We start from the raw sequence: 25,447 nt of genomic DNA, 5'->3' as shown, positions 1-25,447 counted from the left end.
GATTATCTAAGTTATAGTTATTTGGGGCTAGAGAGATGGCTTAGTGGTTAAAAGCACAGACTGCTCTTCCAGGAGTTCTGAGTTCAAGGGTTCCCAGCAACCACATGGTGACTCACAACTGTCTGTAATGGGATGCAAAGCCCTCTTCTGGTGGGTCTGAAAGGATAAACAGTGTACTCTCATACATAAAATAAATAAATCTTTTTTAAAAAGTTACAATTATTTATAAATTTAAATAAAATAAATTAGTTTTCATCTGATTTGTTACATGTAGGACTTCTTTGATGCTGCAAGAAACAACCAATCTTTGTTCACAAAAGTAAATGAAGAAAAAGTAGTTTTTTTCTTACATTTATTGGGAATAGATACAAATGGACATGCCCATCGACCATCATCAAGGTAATCAGAATCGTATGTTCTGTTTCATCTTGTGGGGAATAGCTGTTTTGTTTAAAATGTTGGTATAGTTTGGAATTTTCTTTGTAATGATGACAACAAAACTAATACTTCATGTAACTACTATCCTCTGTAATGTTTTCAGTTATATGATGTGTAATTTTATACTGGTTAAATGATCTGTGCTTTGGCTATGCTGCACGTTAAAATAAGCGAGATAGAGTTTACATATAGTCTGTATTCATTTATCAAGGCAGAGAAAAGTATCTAAAGGACCCACATTTTAGGAGTGTTTCCAGTAAGTCTCAAAAGCACAAACATTTTATGGTATGGATTTTATTACAGATGTAATGCCTTTGGATGTTTATTTAACAGCATTGTATCCAGCAAACAATTGCATAAAGTGCTGTTTATTAATTCTTCAATGGTAGTCTCAGTTTTGCAGACCATAAGGAAGAGGAAATCATTTGAACTTTTATTCTTTACTTTGAGTTGGTTTTATATTAATTCTAATGTCTGCTGGTTTAATTACAAGCATAAATATCTCATATTCCCCTAGTTTAACCTGAAGCAGTGCTTTCATTAGTGGAATATATTCATATTAAGCTGGCTGTCTTTAACTATACGGGAAGCTTGAGTTCAGTTTGTTCTCAACAGTGTAGTAGATATAAATCACAAGTACTTTATAGTGTGGAAAATGCTGTACTTTAAATAATGACTTTCCTATTTAGGTCACCAGAACAATGTAGTTTATTAGATGCACAAACTTGAAAGTCTTTATTATCCTGTTTAGAATTTTAAAAGTATTCATTTAATATATCTAGTAATCAATACTTTTCTTTTAAAATGTCTATGAAAACTATTTCCAATTTTTAAAATTTATTAAACAAAAAATTAGTCTTATGAGCTCTGATTTAAGTAGTAGAGATTAAATCTGAAAGCATTTTTTTTCAGTTTTTTACTTTAAATGTAATGAGTCTCAGTTGAATAAATTTTATTTCTCTACATTAATTTAACTTTTTTTTTTGGTTTCTTTTTTGTAAACAGGGAATATAAGGACAATATTAAAAAAGTTGATGATGGAGTGAAGGAAATCGTATCAATTTTCAAGCATTTTTATGGAGATGATGGGAAAACAGCATTTATCTTTACCTCTGACCATGGAATGACAGACTGGGGTTAGTCTGTCTTACAGTACTACCTTAATAAAAGCAGTGCCAGATGTAGCTTCCAAGTATTATGTTCAGAAAATCAGATGTCAGCATAATTGTATGTTTAAAATGTCTGACCTTCTATGAAAAGGTTTTTTTTTCTAATTGTAAAGTGAACATATTCTCATTTACAAATGAGAAAGTAGAAAAAACTCACGTATTTTTAAATTTCTTCACACTTTTTTATTAGAAAAGAAATTGTACCTTGACCTTACCTGTTCAGGTAAAGCAACATAACTCTGTGCTCCCAGGGAGGCTTCAAGGCAAATGGAGTTTGTGCTTAGAGAATGGTAGGACATAAAGATGAGGTTTGACCTCTTGAATCATAAGATGAAATTCTAGTGAGTTGGATTCCATCTTAGAAAGGACTGCTTTTAGCTGTCCCATTTACAGAGAAGCTGGAACAAAAGGATTCTGTTCTCAGTTAATTGTGTGTATTGCTGTGACCAAAATACATGAGAGAAACTTAAAAAGGAAACATTTACTTTGGCTCACTGTTTTAGAGGATTTGTTGTGGTTAGTTGGCTTGGGCAGAACTCTGTGTTGCTGGGTATTTGGCAGAGGAGATTTTTTACCTTGTAGCAGATAGGAAACAAAGATGGAGAAACAGGGCAGGTTATTATGCACAAAGGCATACCTCTGGTGGCTGATTACCCTAGCTAGCGATATCCTCATGTCCCTACAGCCTCCCAAAGTATCAGTACTAGCTGGGCACAAGTATTTAATATGTGAACCCATGGGGAACTTTTTGTTTCCAAACCATGGTGAATCTGTACACCTTGCTGTCCTGTTCATATCACTTGATACCAACTGGGAGATGATTCCCCTGAATAATCTCTTCCCTGCTCTTTCTGCCTCTGTCTGCCCTGACCCCTTCTGTGATGATCCCTGGGCCTCAGGGTATGTGTGTGTGTGCATGTGTGCATACTAGGGATATAGATGTCCTCTTAATGGGTAAACATTCAATAGCCACCTGCTGTTGTCACTTGATCAGTTGTGTATCACCGCAGTTAATGCTGCTCACTGTAAGAAGCAGTTCCTCTATCTGGGTCCTTTCAGCAAAATCTTGCTAGTGTCTGCCAGATAGAGCTGTCTCTTGTGAGACTATGCCAGGGCCTAGCAAATACAGAAGTGGATGCTCACAGTCAGATATTGGATGGATCACAGGGCCCCCAATGGAGGAGCTAGAGAAAGTAATCAAGGAGCTAAAGGGATCTGCAATCCTATAGGTGGAACAACAATATAAACTAACCAGTACCCCCTGGAGCTCTTGACTCTAGCTTCATATGAATCAGAAGATGGCCTAGTCGGCCATCAGTGGAAAGAGAGGCCATTGGTCGTGCAAATTTTATATGCCTCAGTACAGGGGTGGGTGGGTGGGGGAGTGGGTGGGGGAGCGTGTGGGGGACTTTTGGTCTCTAGCTCCTCCACTTCTGTATTTGCTAGGCCCTGGCATAGTCTCACAAGAGACAGCTCTATCTGGCAGACACTAGCAAGATTTTGCTGAAAGGACCCAGATAGAGGAACTGCTTCTTACAGTGAGCAGCATTAACTGCGGTGATACACAACTGATCAAGTGACAACAGCAGGTGGCTATTGAATGTTTACCCATTAAGAGGACATCTATATCCCTAGTATGAAATAAATGAAATAAATACCCAATTTAAAAAAAAAGGAAAATAAAAAAAGAAGCAGTTCCTTTAGCTAAAGCTGACAAAAGCAGTAATTCATTGATACCAGCATGGTTATTGAGAAGATAATTGAAGTCACATTATATCCATTTAGCAAAATAGCAGTAATCTCCGTGTCTGGGCCTCTGACTTTCCCAGCCTATACATGGACCCATTCTTTTTTTTTTTTTTTTTTTTTTTAGGTATTTTTCTCAATTACATTTCCAATGCTATCCAAAAAGTCCCCAATACACCACCCACCCCCAGTCCCTCACCCACCCACCCCCACCCCTTGGCCCTGGCATTCCCCTGTAAAGTTGGCAAGTCCAATGGGCCTCTCTTTCCAGTGATGGCCGACTAGGCCATCTTTTGATACNAATGCAGCTAGAGTCAAGAGCTCTGGGGTACTGGTTAGTTCATAATAATGATCCACCTATGGGGTTGCAGTTCCCTTTAGCTCCTTGGGTACTTTCTCTAGCTCCTCCATTGGGGGCCCTGTGATCCATCCAATAGCTGACTGTGAGCATCCACTTCTGTGTTTGCTAGGCCCCGGCATTGTCTCACAAGAGACAGCTATATCTGGGCATGGACCCATTCTTAATACCAAAGCATTTAGAAATTATTTTGCCATTCTCAGTGATTACATACTCAATCTTATGACTTGATGTCTTTGCCGTAGGTTCCCATGGGGCTGGTCATCCTTCAGAGACTTTAACTCCTTTCGTTACTTGGGGAGCTGGAATCAAATTTCCTCAAAACGTCTCAGCTCAGCAATATGATGATGAGTTTTTAAAAGGTACAAACTTTTTTTTGTTTGTTTTTTGTTTGTTTTTTTGCCTTAAATGCCTATGTATCTAGCATTTAGAATAAAACTAAAAATAAACTGAGTGTACGTTTTCAGTCAGTTTCTTTTCAAATCACTTCAGATTGTTTTAAATCCCTTATTTTAATACTTGTGACATTATTGTTATATGCAAATTCTCCAAATCAAGGAGTTAGTTAGCTTTTTCTCTCTCCCCTTCCCTCTTCCCAGAACCATTTGTTGAACATATCCCTATGTAGTACTGATAGCAAATATTTTGGCCTTCCTGAATGTCTAAGAATTGGAAATTTTAATCTCATTTTTATTAAATTATATTAAAGAATTTGAGTATAAGTAAAAATAAAACAAATAATGCACAGTTTCTTAGAGGTAAATTATTAAATTGATTACAATTTTCCAACTTAAGCAAAAAAGAAACCCACAATATTGCAATATCTAAAAATGTATATCTCTTATATAAAAAGCTTGATGTAATGCTGTTATTTCTGTTTGGACAGAACATTGTGGCTTCATGTAAGTCATGGTGCATTTTTCATTATGCTGCTTATATTGTGTTAGCTCTGGCAGAGAATACTAGGCCAGGCCACAGGCCTACAGAGGAAGTATTTGACAAAGGGCCAGAATACAGCAGTAGTAAGCTGTTATGATTCTTCCAGACTTATTTAGGCACAAATGAATAGAACTTAAACAAACAAAAAAACCTGTCTTTTAAATCTATTACGCTATCTTTGGGATTGTTGTTTCCACAGATCTTAGTACTAGCATAGGGGTGTCCAGCTCATGGTTCACATGTAGCTCAGAATTGTTACAAATGCTGCTCAATACAAAATCATAAGCTTATTAGTAGGCTTGTTTAAAACATAATATTTGTTTGTTTGTTTGGATTTTTGAAACTCAATAGAGCCATTCTTAAACATGAGCTTTGTAGAGGATGACATTGCGTCACAATGGCCTGTTCATAGCACTATTCATGCCATGGAAACTCTTGCCTAGTAGATTAAAACTATTATAAACAAAATCTATTTGTTATGAGTAAGTGCTGTATTAGTTACTTTGAATTGATGTAATAAACTTCATGACTAAAAGCAGTGTGCGAAGGACTTTGACATAAGATCTGATACCCTGAATCTAATAGAAGGTAGGAAATATGTTTGAACTATAGGCACAGGAAAGGAATTTCTGGACAAGAATCCAGTAATGGAAGTACTAAGACCAACAACTGATAAATGGGACCACATGAAAATAAAGACATCTGTACAGTAAAGAACACCATCATTTGGATAAAGAAGCAGCTTACAGAATGGAAAAAAATCTTTACCAAATACATATCTGACAGGGAGTTAGTAACTAGATTATGTAAAGACCTCAAAAACTAAACAACAACAAAAACAAAGATTGGGGCATAGAACTAAAAGTTCTCAAAAAATGAAATACAAATAGCTGAGAAATAATTAATTTTTTAATATTCAAATATTTAGCCATTAGGGAAATGCAAATCAAAGTTACTTAGCACCTTAGCTTAGTCAGAAATATTAAGCCCCAAAAGACAAATGACAACAAATGCTGATGGAGGATATGGGGAAAGGAAAGACTCACCGCTGGTTATTCACTTATGCTACTTACGCCCTGCTGGCGTGCAAACTGGTACAACCACTCTGGAAATCAGGGTGAGGTTCCTCAAAAAGATAGAAATAGAACTGCCCCGTGAAGGAATTTTAATAGTAATTTCATATACCACTTTTAAAATGTTGTGTTAATGATCCTAGGAGCCTCACAGCTATAGATGTAACTATTTTGCCACCCAGAGAAAGGGAGGGAGGGCTGTTGGCTGTTGTGCTGTTTGTCACCTAAGTAGCTGATACTACAGTGAATCTGCAGCCTTGCTGACAGTTGCCATTAGGCTTGTATTTCCCTTTTTGTTTCCTTGGATGTTTTGGGTATTATGTCTCCTGAACATGTTAAAAGCTTAATAAAGCACAGAAAACACTAAAGAGTTATTTTTATTCCTCTGCTATTTTAACATCTTTCCTTTTTAAAATATGTTTGGTTGAGAGAGAGGTTTCCAATACATGTGAAGTGTCCAGCACTCCTGAAAGTAAGACAGTTTGTTCTTGTTAAAAATCTTAACATCATATTTATGTCTCTCTCATTCAGAATGGAGATTGGAAACCTGGAAAAGGCGAGATGTCAATCAGGTATCCTTTAATATTTAATTATGTTATTTTCTATAAGAAATTTAGAGAAAAATTGGCAGTAATAATAATAATAGTAGCAAAATATTTTCGAACATTCCTTTTATGGAAACTACTTCTAATTCGAGTGCTTTGGCCTGACTAATCTTGTGCCAATTAAAACAAACAACAACAACAACAAGTACCAGGTGGGTTGTTGAGATGGTCAAGTGGGTAAAGTGCTTGCCACATAAGCTTGACTGAGTTCAATGCCCCAGAGTCACAAAGTTTGCAGAAACGAACTGAGTAGCATGCTGTCCTCTGATCTCCACATGCATGCTGTGGAATGCATGCTCCCCTCCCATCCTCCATCTTCCGCACAATAAGAAATAAACAAATTTTAAAACCATCAATTGAAACTAAAGCCCCCTTCCTGGGGGCTCCAGTACTCAAGCATTCTTACTATAAAAAAAGACCTGAATACAAATCCCTAGCACCCAATAAAGTCTCTGCATGGCTTCATGTGCCTCTAACCTTAGTGTTGGAAGGTGAAGACCAATAGGTTCCAGGAGCTTGCTGAACTGTCAGCCTGTTGAGCAGACTAAGTCTCTAGTTAAGTGAGTGACCCTGTCTCAAAATATAAGATGGAGAACAATAGAAGACCCCTACCCCAACATCCTCCTCTGACTTCCTCTTGCCTATGCATGCATGCATTCTGCCAAACACAAGTGTGTACCCCAAACCTTCCACCTGAAAGGCTCCTTCCACATACTAGTCAGAAGTTGTTCTATTAAGTCTAAACTTACAATCTTATTAAATTTCTTTGACTGTAATGGTTTCTGTCTCCATCAGGGTTTCTATTCCTGCACAAAACATCATGACCAAGATGCAAGTTGGGGAGGAAAGGGTTTATTCAGCTTACACTTCCACATTGCTCTTCATCACTGAAGGAAGTCAGGACTGGAACTCAAGCAGGCCAGGAAGCAGGAGCTGTTGCAGAGGCATGGAGAGTTGTTTCTCATTAGCTTGCTCAGCTTGCTTTCTTATAGAACCCAAGACTACCAGCCCAGAGATAGTACCACCCACAAGGGGTCCTCCCTCCTTGATCAATAATTGGAAAAATGCCCCACAGCTGGATCTCATGGAGGCACTTCCCCAACTGCAGCTCCTTTCTCTATGATAACTCCAGCCTGTGGCAAGTTGACACACACAACCAGCCAGTACAGTTGCATTGCTTACATTAAACATAAGTACATTAAAATTCCTCTTAGGAGTTTCTTTCCTTGCTCTCAGTTACTGTTCGTCTTGTTAATAGATACTTCACTTTTCACTGTATTTTAACCTAATAATCATCCTTAATAATGCAATGGAAAAAGTATGACAAGAGTTTAGATTACTTACTTAGCTACAGATCTTTTGTTAAGAGGAGAGTATGTGTGTAACTTAAGAAATCGAGACTGGGCAGTGGTGACTCATACCTTTAATCCCAGTACTCAGGAGGCAGAGGTAGGCATAGCTCTTTGAATTTGAAGCTACAGAGCTAATTCCAGAAGAGTCAAAGCTACACAAATAAAACCTGTCTTGGAAAAAAAAAAAGCTAAACAATATTACATGTAAATGCCAAGTGCAGGGTTGTTGAACATATGCTACTTAAGTGGCTGTCTTCACTGTTTGTAGAAGGTTCACCAAAAGTGGGTTATGAAAATGTCAGGTAGCTTGTCTTCTAGGTCACATACAAGGTCCTTTTATTAAGCACAGTAAACTATGGTTTAGGGATTCAGTTTCTTGTCTAGCCTTTGGAAATCTGTTTCTAGGAGCATAATAAAAATAGAGTTTTTTCTCCTCTTAGGATCAATGCATGATACTGAAGAAAATGAATATATATATATATATATATATATGTACATACACACACACATATATATGTATATATGTATATATATTCACTAATTATATATTACAATTATTTTATATATTAATTCACTAATTTATAAGTTGAAAATCAATCTAAGGGCTAGAAATGATTTGAAGACCATCATACAAAAACATTTTTTATTTGTATCAAAAGTAAATCTTAGTCAAAAACTGAATGTAAAGTTTGTTTTCCAAAGTTCTTATCGTTGGTTAATATTCGTGGCATACAACTGTGTTAGATGAGAATCTTTGTATTCAGTCCTCCAACCAACACTCTTATGCACCAACACTCTTATGCTCGCTTGTGCCGTGTGGAAAGTGGGGTAATTGTGAGTAAAAGCAAACACAAGCTGTGACCTGGGATGCTTCTGCTGCAGAGGTGAGAACTGACATTGTATAACCAATTGTGAAACTAGAACTGTAAATACTGTAGGAGACGCCTATAGCCACAATAGCATGGGATGTATCTGGAAAACTCTGCTTAGCAAAGAGTTCCTGGGAAGTTTAGGATTGATCTGAGATTAAAGAGTAAGCAAGAGTAATAAGGCCAGGAAGCAGCAGGACTTTCCATGGAGAAGAGCAGCATGAGCACAGAGCTCTGCATAGAAAACGCTTCATGTGTTGAATGGTGTTAGAAGTGGCTTGTGTTCAGATCACAGGGACTGTAGGATGTCAGGCAGAAACAGTTATGCACAGGCCTGTTAGGGCCTCATGGCCCTTGGGGACTTAATTCCAAAAGCTTGAGGAAGCTCTTGAAGTGTGTGTGTTTGTGTATGTGTAAGAATCCTCAGGCTTTAGGATGAATAGATGAGACAAGTCGGAGAGAAAAGATGTAAGGAAGACTTTGAATAGCATTGGTTTTCTGGGACTCAATGAATCTGATAGAAAACCTTACAAACCTTACTTTAAGTGAGGAACAGAGGGGTACTTTAAAAGGAGCACCAGTGAAACAAAGGGAACTCAGAAGCAGCCATTAATGAGGCCCAGAAGAGACTTTATATCAGGGTCTCTGAGAGAGGCCTTGAACGAGCAACCATTGTAACTGCCCTTCATTGCAGGCTATTATGTGCTAGGTATACTGTAAGTTTATCTCATTCAATTCTGCCATCACTTTGTAAGGGAGAGACATATTTGACTGATGGGGAAGTCTAAAAACATGCTGAGGTTTTCAGTGCTGCCAAGCCAGGATTTGAAACTGTCTCATCCAACTTCTAAATATTTTACTACTTGGCATATTTTGAGGACCAATATAAACACAGCCAATTAAATTTAGAAAAATTGAAGTTGTTAGCTCCCTTTGGAGATTGGCCTCTGGATGATAATAGGTCAAAGTAGATTGCAGTATGCTGAGGAGTGGGTAGTGAGACAGAGAATAACAACAGAAACATAAAAAGCTCTTCTCAAAAGCAGAATTGAAAAAGAAATACCCATAGTGCCATTTGGGCTGTCCTCTCCAGTGGTTGGCCAGACTTCCTTCTGATAAGCTTTCTTTAGTGCTTGTACACATGTCTCCAGATAAAATCTACCCTATTTCTTCGATAACCAACAAAGTATTCTTTTACACAATACTGAAATCTTTGTACAAAACACTCAGCTTCTCAGCTAATAAGGCAAGTCATTTTTGTTTTACTTTGTTTTGTATTGATAACCTTTAATGGTTTCTTTTCAAAGTTAGTTTTTCTGAAGTTCATGAATTTCTAGCAAATGGCATTTAAAGACACTGCTATATAAAAACATATATAAATGTTTAAATGTTTTTGATAATAATAAATATGGTGATAGTCTATAGTTATATGAGAGGATGCAGTTTTCTGGTTTATACATATAGACTTACTAGAATTGAACTCTTCTATTTCTAGGCTGATATTGCACCTCTGATGGCATCCCTTATTGGAGTCCCCTTTCCTCTTAATTCGGTGGTAAGGAATAGCATTTATTACCATTTTTCCATATAAAAATTAAATTTACTTTTTTTGTGCCTCTGCCCAATCTGTAGTTATATTTAAAACAATTCCTTCCTACATATCCATATTTAATACCTCATAATTGAATATATGCCATCTAACATGAAAGAAAGCTTATCTTTAAATGTTTTATGGCAGGAAATTTTTTAAAGATTTGTTTTATTATGTGTACAGCATTCTGCCTGCATGCATGCTTACAGGCCAGAAGAGGACACCAGATCTCATTATAGATGGTTATGAGCCACCATGTGGTTGCTGGTAGTTAAACTTGGAACCTCTGGAAGAGCAGCTAGTGCTTTAGCCTCTGAGCCATCTCTCGAGCCCCAAAATGTTTTATTTCTTTAAAAAAATATATGATTTTTTTCCATTCTTATAGCAAGTGACACACACACAAACACATATCTATATCTATGTATCTATCTATGCTCATGTGTGTAACATTTGATTATAAGCAATAGAATCTGTGTCCATTTAAAGGAGAAATTATTGAAACATTTTGAAGGTTTGCTAGATCTCTTAGATGCTTGAAAATTATGTTTGGAAATCAATAGGAACCATGAGGGCCTTCCAAGGCTGTGCTGCTCAAGGCTCCAACCTTAGGGTAGGACAAAATTATAGTTGTAGGTGCTGCTCTCTGACTCCCAAGAAGACAATTCCCAATTCAGATTGTCTGGCTTTGGTATTTGCCTACCCTTCCGAAGAGGAGAATAGGGCCTCAGATTACAGTTCCATCATGCTTTATTCAGAGTGGAAAACCCTCAGCAGGAAGTAGTACTGTTGCTAAAAATGGGTCCGAGCAAGGCGGTGGTTGTGCTCACCTTTAATCCCAGTGCTCTAGAGGTAGAGACAAGCAGATCTCTTTGAGACCTGTCTGGTCTACAAAGTGAGTTCTAGGACAAAGTGAGGGCCAGAGCTGTTACACAGAGAAACCTTGTCTTGAAAAACCACCACCAACAACAACAAAAAAGGGGGTTTCAAATGGTGAAAGCTACAACCAGCTGTACTTTCTAGGCAAATTTATGTTTAAAATAGAATATAATTCAAAACTTTAAGTAATAAGATCTTGACTGCAATAAGTATGTGTGTTAATTTTATTCTTAATATGTATAGAATATCTTTGTCTTATATGTGTCTTATTTAATGTCCTTTTGTTTTAAAAAGTATTATAGCAGTGATCATTACAGTGATTATCCTTTGTATATAGTGCACTTAATTCACTGAGCATATAACAGTATGACCAACATAGTTGTATTAGTCAGCTTTCCACCACTATGACAAATTTCCTAGTAATCAACTTATGAAACAACAACAGCAATAAAATGAGTTTATTTTTAGCTCACAGCATTAAAGGTTTCAGTCTGTGTTGACACACTGTGGCAGGAGTATATAGCAGACCAAAACCAAAACTGCTCACCTTGTGACAGAGAAACAAAAGGGCCAAGATGCCCTAGTCTTATAATAGGGTATGCCCCTAGTGACTCAAATGACCACCCCCAAATTTCTGTCACTTCTTAATAGTTGTTACCTCTTCACTCTTCTGTCACCTTCTAGTAGCACTAGGCTGGGGACCAAGTCTTTACTCATGTGCTCATTGGGAACATTTAGGGTACAAACCACAGCAGTAATCTGTCAGAGGTTGATTTTAATTGACTTTAATTAATCTCATTTGTTTAATTCATTATTTCTGCTTTATTTCGATCTAATCTAGTAATTTATCTGTATATCTTTTTGTTTTGTTTCTGTTTATTTTTTTAATTTTAATGTGTGCATGTGTGAGTGTATGTGTGTGTGTACACCAGTCATGTGTGTGCATTTAATCAGGCATTTGTAAGCTACCCAATGGGGATGCTGGACACTAAAACCTTCGTCCTATGGAAGAGTAACAAACTCCTTTAACCATTGAGCAGTAAGCACTCTTTATTTTTGAAATGTTCTGGATGTGTAGTTTATTGCTGGCATGTGTGTCTGTGTACCAGATGAGTGCCTGATGCTCTAAGAAACCAGAAGAGGGTGTCAGAACCCCCTGAAACTGGAGTTTAAATGTGATCCTAAGGCACCAAGCGGGTGCTGGGAATTGAACTGAGGTTCTCTGGAAGAGCAGCCAGCTGAGTTCTCTCTAGCTCTTTGTTTTCTCTATTGAAATGGACTCTTACTCTGTAGCTCAGGCTGGCCAGGAACTTACCATCCCCCACCTTGGCCTCCAAAGTACTAGGTTTATGGGGAGGTGCTTGTTTTACAATCAGAACACCACTGTCTTTATTAATACTTATGTTTTATTTTTTAGGGAATACTTCCTGTGGGTTATCTTAACAACACTGGTCTCTTCAAAGCAGAGAGCATGTTTACCAATGCAGTACAGATTCTTGAACAGTTCAAGGTGAAAAAATAAACAAATGAACTGTACTATAATTTTTAAATATGTTAAGTAAAATACTTGATTTTATATTTTAATGAATAGTTTCCTATAACAGTATTGTGGGATTTGAATATTTGCCTAGTGTCACAAAGTTTTTATTTCTGAAACAGGCTTTAGGGGTTAGAGTGCACAGAATTGCCTTTGAGTACTATTACTTAGTATAAGATTGCCATGTATGCTTAGAAAGACTACAAGCCAAATCCTTATTTATTGGAATGTGTCCAAAAGAAGTAGATTAGAGAACACAGCATTACAGACATGATTCTCTGACTAAAACTGTGCCTCTCTTTATTTTCAGAGTTGAGGAAGGATTGTTGTAATTATATTATAGTGTGCTATTTTTGCAAAATTGATATAATTAATTTTCAGCTTACTGAGATAGTAAAAGGTTATTTAATTTTTCTTTAAATATTTATAAAACAGTATAATATAATAACACAAAATTCCATTTATTTCCATAAAAAGTTATTTCCCCAAAGAGGCATTTTAATTGATATTTATATTTCAGAATGAAATCCATTATTTTTTTCTCATTTATAATATAATAAGTATTTTCATGCTTGGTTCCCAGGTGAAAATGACTCAGAAAAAAGAAGCTACTTTACCGTTTTTGTTTACACCATTTAAGTAAGTCTTAAATATTTTTTATTAACTTAAAGGAAAAAAATTCACTTGAATTTGATGCCAATGAAAGGGATTAATTTATGTATAATTTAAGTCATGCTTCTGTTTGGTAAAGCAGATGCTGAACCGAACTTATTTTTGTTTCTTTTGCTAATGAGCCAAACCTTGTAGATTGTGAGTGGCTGGAGGAGGAATGGAGGTGTGGGTACTGTAGTGGCCTATATAGAAAGATGGTCGCCCTGGTTACTTCACCTTACATATGAAGATGTCAGCTCATTTGTTATATACAGAGGCATCGCTATCAGATCTGGATTGGTACTGAAGGTTTGGGAGCCATCACTGTGAACATGGTGATAGAAACTGTTCAATATGTAGACGGCTATGGGAGTGTAGAGAGTGACAGGGAAAGGCCAGGTGTGGCATTTGGAGAAATATTGGTTCCCAAATATGAGAGCTATATGGATAGGAACCAGGTTTCTTTGTTTCAATCTCAGAGAAGATCTAATTTTCATAAGTAAGGAAAGGGCAGATCTGAGTCCTAGACCTTGCTCTATGAGCATACGTATGAGTGACTATATGTGTGGGCTTAGCAGGTTTGCTCAGCCCCTTGGAAGTTTGTATTTAGAAAGATCTTACATCTGATTTTAAAAGATTATAGGAGTTTTAGGAATGATTTCATTGGAATTGTCATCATCATCATTACCGTCATCATCAGCTCATTGGAATTACTTTTCGCAAGTTATAAAATACAGGTATATTATATAAACCAGAAAAGTTTGAATACTGTGGTAGAATGCTTGTTTTGTGTGTGAATGTACATGTACTAACACATATGTGTGTATGTGTGTACATATATGTGTGTGTGTGTGTGTGTGTATGTGTGTGTATGGATCTTGAAGATTGTTTTTCATTTTACTTTTTAGAGAGATAATGCTTTCAGCAAGTATTTCTAGACTTGTGGGTCTGAAGTCAGGGCTGGTCACTTTGTTCCAGAATATTGAGCAATTGGTTAAGCTGGGCCAGATTGGTTAACTTGTGTCCAGATGACACAAGTTTAGTAATGTCTGTGAATATGTATAGCAACATGTATGTATTTAAGTGTTTTGTGTACATATGTATAGTCTTAATATCTTTTTTCAAGAAACACATATTGACTGAACACTGTATTGGTTAATTTTGTTCCCTTGACACTAGAATCAGAAGGAAGAGATCCTTTTTTTTCCCTTTTTTTTAATTGGATATTTTATTTATTTACATTCAAATGTTTTCCCCTTTCTAGATCTCCCCCTTGAAAACTCCCTATGCCATCCTCCCTCCCCCTGCCTCTATGAGGATGCTCCCCTACCCACTCACCCATTCCTGTCTTCCCGCCCTGGCATTCCCCTACATTGGGGGCATTGAACACCCTCAGGCCCATGGGCCTCTTCTCTCACTGATGCCATCCTCTGCCACATATGTAGCTGGAGTCATGGGTCCTCCATATGTACTCTTTGGTTGGTGGTTCAGTTCCCAGGAGCTCCAGGAGGTCTGGCCAGTTGACTCTGTTGCTCCCTCCACGGAGCTGCAAAACCCCTCAGCTCCTCCAGTCCCTTATCCAACTTCTCCATCAGGGACCCCGAGCTTAGTCCAGTGGTTGGCTGCAAGCATCCTCCTCTGTATTTGTCAGGCTCTGGCAGAGCCTTTCAGGAGACAGCTATATCAGGCTCCCATCAACAAGCACTTCCCGGCATCCACAATAGCGTCTGGGTTTGGTGACTATATGGGATGTCTAATATCCACTTATCAGTGAGTGCATACCATATGTATTCTTTTGTGACTGAGTTACCTCACTCAGGATGATATTTTCAAGTTCTATCCATTTGCCTAAGAATTTCATGAAGTCATTGTTTTTAACTGCTGAGTAGTATTCCATTGTATAAATGTACCACATTTCTGTGTCCATTCCTCTGTTGAGAGACATCTGAGTTCTTTTCACCTTCTGGCTGTTATGAATATGGCTGCTATGAACATAGTGGAGCATGTGTCCTTATTACATGTTGTAGCATCTTCTGAGTATGTGCCCAGGAGTGGTATTGCTGGGTCCTCAAGTAGTACTATGTCCAATTTTCTGAGAAACCTCCAGACTGATTTCCAGAGTGGTTGTACCAGCTTGCAATCCCACCAGCAATGAAGGAGTGTTCCTCTTTCTCCACATCCTTGCCAGCATCTGCTGTCACCTGAGTTTTTGATCTTAGCCATTCTGACTGGTGTGAGGTGGAATCTCAGGGTTGTTTTGATTTGCATTTCCCTGATGACTAAGGATGTTGAACATTTCTTGATGTTGAACATTTCTTTAGGTGCTTCCTGGCCATTTGAGTTTCCTTGGTTAAGAATTCTGTTTAGCTTTGTTCTCCATTTTTTTTTTAAAGATTTATTTATTATATGTAAGTACACTGTAGCTGTCTTCAGACACTCCAGAAGAGGGCGCCAGATCTCGTTGCGGATGGTTGTGAGCCACCATGTGGTTGCTGGGATTTGAACTCTGGACCTTTGGAAGAGCAGTCGGGTGCTCTTACCCACTGAGCCATCTCACCAGCCCTGTTCTCCATTTTTTAATAGGGTTATTTGGTTCTCTGGAGTCTAACTTCTGGATTTCTTTGTATATATTGGGTATTAGCCCTCTATTGGATGTGGGATTGGCAAAGATCCTTTCCCTATCTGTTAGTTGCCATTTTGTCTTATTGACAGTGTCGTTTACATTACAGAAGCTTTGCAATTCTATGAGATCCCATTCATCTATTGTTGATTGTAGAGCATAAGCTATTGCTGTTCTGTTCAGGAACTGTTTCCTGGTGCCCATGTGTTCGAGACTTTTCCCCACTTTCTCTTCTATTAGATTCAGTGTATCTGATTTTATGTGGAGGTCCTTGATCCACTTGGACTTGAGCTTTGTACAAGGAGATAAGAATGGATCAGTTTGCATTCTTCTACATTCTGACTGCCAATTGAACCTGCACCATTTGTTGAAAATGCTGTTTTTTTTCCACTGGATGGTTTTTGTTCCTTTGTCAAAGATCAAGTGATCATAAGTATGTGGGTTCATTTCTGGTTTTCAGTTCTATTCCATTGATCTACCTGCTTGTCATTGTACCAATACCATGCAGTTTTTATCACTATTGCTCTGTAATACAGCTTGAGGTTAGGAATGGTTCTTTTATTGTTGAGAATAGTTTTTGCTATCCTGGGTTTTTTTGTTATTCAAAATGAATTTGAGAATTACTCTTTCTAACTCTATGAAGAATTGAGTTGGAATTTTGATGGAGACTGCATTGAATCTGTAGATTACTTTTGGCAAGATGACCATTTTTACTATTTTAATCCCGCCAATCCATGAGCATTGGAGATATTTCCATCTTCTGAGGTCTTCTTCAGTTTCTTTCTTCAGAGACTTGAAGTTCTTGTCATACAGATCTTTCACTTCCTTAGTTAGAGTCACACCAAGATATTTTTTATTGTTGTGGGCATTGTGAAGGATGTTTCCCTAATTTCTTTCTCAGTCCATTTATCCTTTGAGTATAGGAAGGCTACTGATTTTTTTTATTTAATTTTATATCTGGCCACTTAGCTGAAGTTGTTTATCAGCTGTAAACATTCTCTAGTAGAGTTTTGGGGTCATTTAAGTATACTGTCATATCATCTGAAAATACTGATCTTTTGACTTCTTCCTTTCCAATTTGTATCTCTTTGACCTCCTTTTGTTGTCTAATTGTTCTAGCTAGAACTTCAGGTACTGTATTAAATAGAGAGGGAGAGAGTGGGCAGCCTTGTCTAGTCCCTGGTTTTAGTGGAATTGCTTCAAGTTTCTCTCTATTTAGTTTGATGTTGGCTACTGGTTTGCTCCATATGCTTTTACTATGTTTAGGTATGGGCCTTGAATTCCTGATCTTTCCAAGAATTTAACATGAAGACATGCTGAATTTTGTCAAATGAAGGAAGAGATTCTTAATGAGGGATTAGTTAGATCAAGCTGACCAGTGGGCATTTTGTAGGGTATTAACTTGATTATTTCATTGGGCTAAAAGCATCCACTCACTGTGAGGTGGCACATTCCCAATGCAGGAGGTTCTGAAGGTTGGACCTACCTCTCTGACAAGGCTGGTCAAGAATAAAGTCTTTTTCAAGGACATGAGCATACTTTTTGCCTTCTTCCACTTGGCTTAGTGTCTAATACAAGCATTACTTTGATGCTCAACTCCTGCATAAATGTTGCTATTTGTATTTGAGACATTGCTTGATGTCATATGGGGGCTTGGCCTAACCAGGTCTTAAAGCAAAATAATAAAACCTGTTACCAAATCTGTCTGGCTAAAATTCACTTACTTGAAACCTTCAGTATCACTAGAAAAACTCAAGATGATAAAATGCAAAATTGATTCTTCCTGAAACATAGTTCTAGGAATGGAACCTCAAGATGTTAAAAATTCTCAGCAATAATTCAATAACTATTATATTAATAAAAGGAACACTCACTTTACAAAATAAATAAGAGAAAGGGTGTACCAAAAGAAGGAAGGAGGGGCTAGAGAGATGGCTTAGTGCTTGAGAGTACTTATAGCTCTGCAGAGACCCTATATTGGGTCCTCAAGACCCATATCAGGCAGCTTGCAGCTGCCTATAACTCCAGTTTCAGGGAACACACTTTTCTGGTTTTCATGCACACACACACACACACATACACACACACACACACACACACACACACAAAACTAATAAGTATCTTTTAAAGGGAGAAAAGAATGCAACTAAAACTTTAAAGATAAATTGAAGAAGAATGGTTCTGGATAGGAGGCAGTTCTTCTAAACTAGAATAGTGAATGAGTAGAGCTGTAGTCAAAGACATAAGTTTAAAGTAGCAGAATGAGGAGAAAGCTGAGAAAGGGTCACAACAGGAAATATTGACAAAACAACACCTTAGCTGTGGCATGATTGTGAATAGTTGCTGGGAGTGTGAGTATTAGGAAAGTAATTCTGTATTACCACATGGATCAAGACTTGATGGGATAGATGAGAAAATATAGCACATAACTGCTAGCTAGTGAACAGCATTTAAATGTTAGTCAGACTCATGTTAATATTTGTTTTCAGCATTTAGAGGCAATCTTTTGGAAAAACAGGGAAGAATTCATTAGAAGTACAGAACAGAATGGAAATGTTACTACCCTTGACAATATATAATACAGTCAATAATTGGAAGGCAGAGGGGAGAGGAAACATATATGTAGTGATCCTACTGAAGTCATAAACTAGAACAGAGAAGATCCTGCCTACTGAGTGAATATCGTAGATGTGTAGCTTGTGGATTATGGCAGTAACAAGAGCTAACATAGAAAAAGTAGTGAGTTGACCTGACTGAGGAAAGGAGGTCTAAAGACAGCAACAGGTCAACAGAAAGTGTGTTGGGTGATGAAGCATGACTTAGTTAAGAATGCATGTGGGGAAAGCTAATAGAAGAGTTAAAGCAAGCAGGTCAAGGTGCTTGGTACCTCTGGATTGGTAAACAAAGAAACTAGAAGGGTATTTTTGCATTATCATTATATAGTTCTGCTTGATTGACATTTTTGTTTCTTGTACATTTTGATTATATTCTTTACTTTTTCCCAACTTCTAGATTCTTCCCATCTCCTTACCCACCTAATTTCTTGTTCTTTCTCTTTGTCTAAGAAAACAACATCCGGGGCTGGGAGAGATGGCTCAGTGGTTAAGAGCACTGACTGCTCTTCCAAAGGTCCTGAGTTCAATTCCCAGCAACCACATGGATGGCTCACAGCCATCCATAATGAGATCTGACGCCCTCTTCTGGTGTGTCTGAAGACAGCTACAGTGTACTTAATTATAATAATAAATAAATCTTTAAAAAAAAAAAAAAGAAAGAAAACAACATCCCCCAAATTCAAAACAACTCCCCACAAGATTAAAAAAAAAAGCCAAAACAAAAAACACTCAAAATTATCAAGAGGTATTTTGTTTGCTTGATTTTAAACACACTGCATAAATATATTGTTCATGGTCATGAGTTTGAGACTGTCTGAGCAGCAGCATCTGAGGCTGTCATCTAAAGGAAGAAATTCAAAAAGCAGATATTGTAATATTTGGTACTAGTCAGGTACAATATGCAACAGGATAAAAGATACCATTCATAGCAAAGTAAAACCTAATAGAAAACGTGTATTGTGGGAAAAGATCCAAAATTTACTTTAGCCACAATAAAATATAAATAAATATTGACTAATAATGTTAGCTATCATACAATAATAACACTGTCTAAAATAGTTACTAAATGTAAAATAATAATTTTTCATGTAGTTTAAGATGTTTTTTAAACTTTATATAGAGAAAAGTTTCAAGAATAGCTTAACTAATACTGAGGAGGAACAGGTCAAAGAGACTTTCCTTACTAGACAGTAAATGCATCGTAAAGCTACTTACAAGGCAGTAATGGTACAAGTCTAGCCTGTGATCACTCAGGCTGATTTGCTAGTACATAAGGAGGTTGCTATCTATGTGATACTTGGTTTTGATTACAGATTACATTTCAGATGAGTGGGGAGAAGGCTTACGCATAACACATTACCTTTGCCTTGAAAAAAATATGACCAGGTTCCCTACCTTACTTCAATCATAAATTAAATTCCACATTAATTAAAAATGAAAAACATGTTTTTTTAAAAAAGCAACAGTGTAAAACCCATAAAGCAAAATATAAGGAATAAGGAAAAACCAGCTTGATTATCTCTGAACTAAATGTTGTACTACATAAAATAAACCATAAAGATTATTATTCTCAGATTTGGAGAAAACATAAACTATATAACAAGCATTATAATTTATGAGAACCTTATACATCAGGTTAGGGAAATAGTTTAGGCAATTGAGTGCTTAGTGTTTAAGTCTGAGGCTCTGAGTTAGATTTCCAAAGCCCATGTTAGAAAAAAGAAAAAAAGGCTAGTTGTGGTGGTTTTTATTTGTACTCTCAGCATTGTGGAGTTGGAGACAGGGATGTGCTAACCAGGTATCTTCCAGAGTTCTTCCAGTGAGAGACCTTGTCTCAAAGAAAAAAAAAAGACAAAAGGAAAAGAACAAAAAGATGGCATCCTAGATTGACCTCTGTGCCTCACCTCTATGCCCCCTTCCTTCCTCAATAAACAAAACTTTTTGTACAGCAGTGGAAAAAAATGAAATGGGAAATTATGCCTAAAAATTCATCAAAAGAGAATGCATAGATGGTTGTTATGAAAATATTGACTTCATATTTGTTGAGCATTTATTTACTAGTTGTTAAATATTTTGTATTTTTACATATATTAAAATAGGTTATTCCCTTACTCTATGAAGCAGTTCCTATTATTTTCCCTCCTTTACAGGTAAAATAAGGCACAACAAAATGACTTTTCTTAGATTTCTAACCCTAATTCTAATCCTAATCTGAAACCAGACAGACTGTCTCCACAGTTTCTTGTACTCTTAACTACTTTGTAGTGTGGTTTTGTAGTAATAGTTTAAAGTACATATACCCAAACTGTACCGAATGGTTTACTTTTGACAATGTATTCTGAGATAAGTGATTATATGCAGAGAAATTATTATAGTGGGACCTGGAAACATATTTATCAATAGGAGGTGGGTTAGATAAGAATAGCATTGTTTATCATGAGCCACTTGATGGCAGGTAAGGAGGAAAGTGTGGTGAGTGCATTGGCACCTACATGAGGATGTTTGTAAGCTGAGTGAAAAGAGTAAACATAGGACTTTGGAACATTATGTAATTAATCTTAAAAGTGTGCATGCAGTAATTCTGTGACTGCAGACAAAGAGCAAGACATATGCATGCTTATTAATTAATAGTGTCATGAGAATATTAGCTAGCATTGTAGTAAGAATTTATTTGCTTAGTATTTAATTATATGAAATTAGAAGATACAGGAATCAGGAATAATATTAAATTAAAAATTATTTTTCTGTTAATTTGAGAAGTTGTGTGTGACATAAAATAAATTACAATTTAAAATAATCTTTATTTTTATGTCTTAAATTTTTTTCTTGCCTTGAGGTATTTTGAAGAAGGTATTTGAGAGCAGTGACTATATGTATTAGTCTGGCATTTAGTGTTCAGTATATCTCCTGCCTCCGCATGCCTCCTCACCCTCCTACCAAAGGATCACTAGTATCTGAATGCAATAGATGTTTTTATTTTTTAGTTATTAAGTCCAATAAATATTTTACATCCATATCATCTGCTTCTTTTTAGTGACTTTTATATACATAGAATGTCAGTATTGGCTTATAAGCTGAATAAAAGAAATGTTGGCACATAAACAGAAAGGATGAGGGAAAGTTGTGGTGATGTGTCTTTTAGTGAAATGACCCAGTCTCTTGTCCAAACCATTGGCTGAGGATGTCTTTCCTTTGTATTCTCTTTTTGCCCGGAGACATTGCTCACTAGTGTGTTCGTCTTGGAAGTGAATTCACCTCTTCACCTGAGCATCTCATAATCTATGAAGAATTGATGAACAGAAATAATTCCTGAGATAATGGAATAACAGAGGTTTTAAAATAGGAAAAATAAGATTGCTGATGTCCTGTGTTTTTGAGTTTTAGATTTTTTTAAGAGTCCCATTAGTTCTTATTGTAATTGTATATTCTGTTTTATCCTAAATAACTAGTTTCCTGTTCCATTTCAAATACGTCTGAAAAAAAATAGAATAAAAGTTACAAAATATTCCTTTTGACAACCAAAGGCTAAAGCTGTGCATTGTAAGTGCTGTTGGTATGCTAAGACATAACCAGCAGGTGGCACTACATGATTAAAAGAAATTTGAAATGCTAAACTCACTGCCCTGAAAGGAGGAAAGACACTGTATTTCCAAAGTGCTCAGTTTTTCTGGGCATGGTGGTGCAGGTCTGTGATCCACCCATGCTAGTCCAAGGTCAGCCTGGCACACATAGCTAAAATAATCAAAACAAAATTTGAAGAAAAAATAATGCCATGCAAGTGAGAAAGAAGACTTAGGGTTCTCTTAAGATGCTATTGGGGGCAGTAGAAGCAGGCAGGAGCTGTGCACCTGACACAGGAGAACAATTGGCTAGAATATCTTTTCTCTTTTGAAACTTATTATGTAAATAGTAAGTACTTAAAAATGTAAATTTTATTTAGAAAACCCAATATATTTTCCTCTTAACTTAATTGCTTCCTTTTCATATATTTGTTTCCTTGAAAGCATATGGAAGCACACATATGGAAGTGCCCTCACTTAGATCACATGCATACACTGGGTTGGAGAGGAGCCTTTCTTTGTGTCACCAATTTGATTTCCTGATCACTTACAAGGCACACAATCTCTTCATTAAACTGACGTCAACTTTTAAAAACAGCTTTCATAAATTACATATGTGCTTGGGAAATGATTCATTCTTACAGACATGAATGACTGCGTGATTCTGTACCATTGGTCATGTTAAGGAAAGAAACTTGACCCACAAATAACTCTTGCCCTTGATTCTGCTTTTATTTTCATGAGATGCTATCCTGTAGTGGTGAGTTTTGCTACTCCACTTTATGCTCCCAGCAGGTCACACTTCCAGCAGCCCACCCAGCTCTTTGGATCCACAAACAAAAGACATAAACATATTAGCTTATTTTTGAAATGCCTTGGCTACTCTAAGGCTTGGCAGTTCTAATCCTCCCTCGGCTACCATACTTTTCCCTCAGGTACTCCAGGCTCAACATCTTCTAAATCTACCTTTAACTTGCTGCCCTATTGTCTGTCTGTGAAGCCTGCTAGTCTTTGCTGCCCAACATGCTTCTGGAAGGCTCTTCTGGAGGCCGCTTTCCCTTTGCTCCTATACTTCGGATGATCTTCCCTCTGCAGCTCTCAGTCTTATCCATCTCTCTTCCCCAAGTCATGGCAATTTTGCTTCTCCTCCTCCCTCCTGCATCCTATCCCATGCAAATCTAAGGGTCCCACCCCATCTCCCTTTGTCTGCTGGCATTTTTATTGATCAATCAAAAACCAATTAGGGACAAGGAACTTAAGTGTTTGGACATGTCGATTTCTAGTAGAATCAAAGCATTAGAACTAATCTCCAACACTTTTCCCTCTGTCTAGATAGATATTCTAGAAAGGAATAAATGGCTGTTATAAAATATTAGACCATGGCTAAGTGAAAATGTTTTGTAATAAAATTTTGAGTAACATGTAAAATTCCTTGCCCTCCAAATACTCTTTCACCCTGAAGAATGAACAACATTGTTAACAATTCTAAAATGCACTTTACTTTACAGTGTTTCAATAGTTGTGAAATAAAAAAGAACAGTAACACTTTTAGGGGACTGTGTGGACTGTTTAGAATGCCCATCTATGTCTTCTCATAAGCATAGCATGTTGACCATATGTTCTTTGGTTGATGATGATCTCTTTTGAGACAGGGTCTTGCTTTGTAGCCCTGTCTTAAAACTTACTGTGTGGACCAGGCTAGCCTTGACAATCATTGATTCTTTTAAAATGATGTTTTCATTAAAAGATGTAGTCAGTAAAGAAATTTTCCTTTAAGATGACTATGTGGAAAGGTTGTTAGTTTCTTCTTGGTATGCACCAGGGGAAATGGATAAGAGAAAGGCCTGGCCTGGCCTGGCCTGGCCTGGCCTTGCCTTGCCTTGCCTGTCGAGCCCCTGAGTTTTGGCATGGCACAAGAAGATAGTGTTGCATACTATCATAACATGACTGTTTTGATACAACAAAAGTTTTTTCTTAGTTCTAGAGACTATTAATTCTTTTTAAAAAAATTAATTTATTTTTTACATATTATATTCCATCCCCCCCCCCATTAAAATATTGTCAAGATTCTGCTCCCTCCAAAGTCTCTAGGGAAGAGATCCTTTCTTGAGCCATATAACTTCCTGTGGCTGCCTGCAATTCTAGGTGTTCTTTGCCTTATAGGGGAATCATTCTAGACTATTCTCACATGTGTTCCTCGTATGTTAATACATACATATATATATATATGTGTGTGTGTGCATGCATGTTTATGTGTGTGCACACACTTGTGGATATTTCACATTCCTGTTAAGGATAGCAGTCTTTTGAATTAGGATTATTTCAAGCCAGTATTAGTTCATGTTAGCTTGATTGTAGCTGTGTGTTAGTTAACTTTCTGTGACAAAATTCCTGAGATATACCAGCTAAGAAAGAGTAGGTTTTATTTTGGCTTATGGTTTTGGAGATCTCTTTCCATGACCAGTCAGCTCCATTGGCCCTGTGATGAGGAAGTACTATATTCTGGCAGGGAGTGTGTGGTAGTTCAAGCTCCTTGCTTAGTGGCATGTGAGCTTAAAGTGACTGCACTCTATATCTCCTTTAAGGGTACTTGCCCAACTATCTAAAACGTCTTACTACGCCCTGCCTTTCATTCTTTTTGGACAGTGTCTCATGTAACCCAGGCAGTCTTCGAACTTGCAGTGTAGCCAACTATAGCCTTGTGTTCCTGATGCCCCTTGTCTGTGCCTCTTGAGTGTGTGACTACAGATCTGTACCATCATCCATGGCCTAGGCCCTAGGTGGTCTTTACCACCTTCTAGCAGTGCCAAGCTAAGGACCAAACCTTTAACACATGGTCCTTTGGGGGACATTTAATACATAAGCTGCAATCTTCACAGACTCTATTTGCAAATAAAATTAGTTTTCTGAGTGGCAGGGGTCAGGACATCAACACAAGGTCTTGGGGTATATAGTATGACTCCCAACAGAGGGCAATAGCTCACATTTGTCATCAATTTAAGCCATTGCCAAGAAATAATCTGCAATGCTTTTTAACTACATAAACACTTAACTAGTATTTATGGTTTGCCTGCTTTGTGCCAGATCCTGTACTTGATGCTGGAAAATAAATAGTGCCATGATACTGGACTCAAAACCCTGTGAGAACATACAGAAAGATAGCAAAACAAACAACTAGAGCAAAAACTGACTGCACAGCATGCTAAGAAATGATCAATATAGAATGAGCGCAGATTGTTTTTAGAAGAACTCTTGCAGAGCTTCAAACCTGCTGATAGATGGAAAATTACATCAACTGTAATTAAGTATGGTAAGGTGCTGTCAGGTAAAGGCTTGTTCATACCTCTGAGAGGAATGTGAGACAGACATTCCAGAAATACAGAAAGTCTTTGCTCAGCACACATTTGAAACAGTGACAACCAGTGTGCCTACTCACAAGCAGTAGCAC

At 37.2% G+C, this 25,447-nt stretch overlaps 1 protein-coding gene across 2 annotated transcripts in view; it reads left to right on the top strand.

Moving 5' to 3' along the window:
- The window catches only part of Pign (phosphatidylinositol glycan anchor biosynthesis class N), a 127,880-nt gene that overhangs the window by 16,604 nt on the left and 85,829 nt on the right, over positions 1 to 25,447 (top strand). For both annotated transcript variants that reach the window (XM_021156326.2, XM_021156318.2), the window contains exons 8-14: positions 275 to 399; positions 1,444 to 1,574; positions 3,957 to 4,073; positions 6,255 to 6,295; positions 10,045 to 10,104; positions 12,434 to 12,526; positions 13,137 to 13,192. In XM_021156326.2, coding sequence (XP_021011985.1) covers positions 275 to 399; positions 1,444 to 1,574; positions 3,957 to 4,073; positions 6,255 to 6,295; positions 10,045 to 10,104; positions 12,434 to 12,526; positions 13,137 to 13,192 — 623 coding nt within the window. The remainder of the gene's footprint in view (positions 1 to 274; positions 400 to 1,443; positions 1,575 to 3,956; positions 4,074 to 6,254; positions 6,296 to 10,044; positions 10,105 to 12,433; positions 12,527 to 13,136; positions 13,193 to 25,447) is intronic.

Source organism: Mus caroli, chromosome 1, assembly GCF_900094665.2.
Source record: "Mus caroli chromosome 1, CAROLI_EIJ_v1.1, whole genome shotgun sequence".
In the NCBI taxonomy this organism is placed as follows: domain Eukaryota; kingdom Metazoa; phylum Chordata; class Mammalia; order Rodentia; family Muridae; genus Mus; species Mus caroli.
This window is presented reverse-complemented; position numbering and strand designations above follow the sequence as displayed.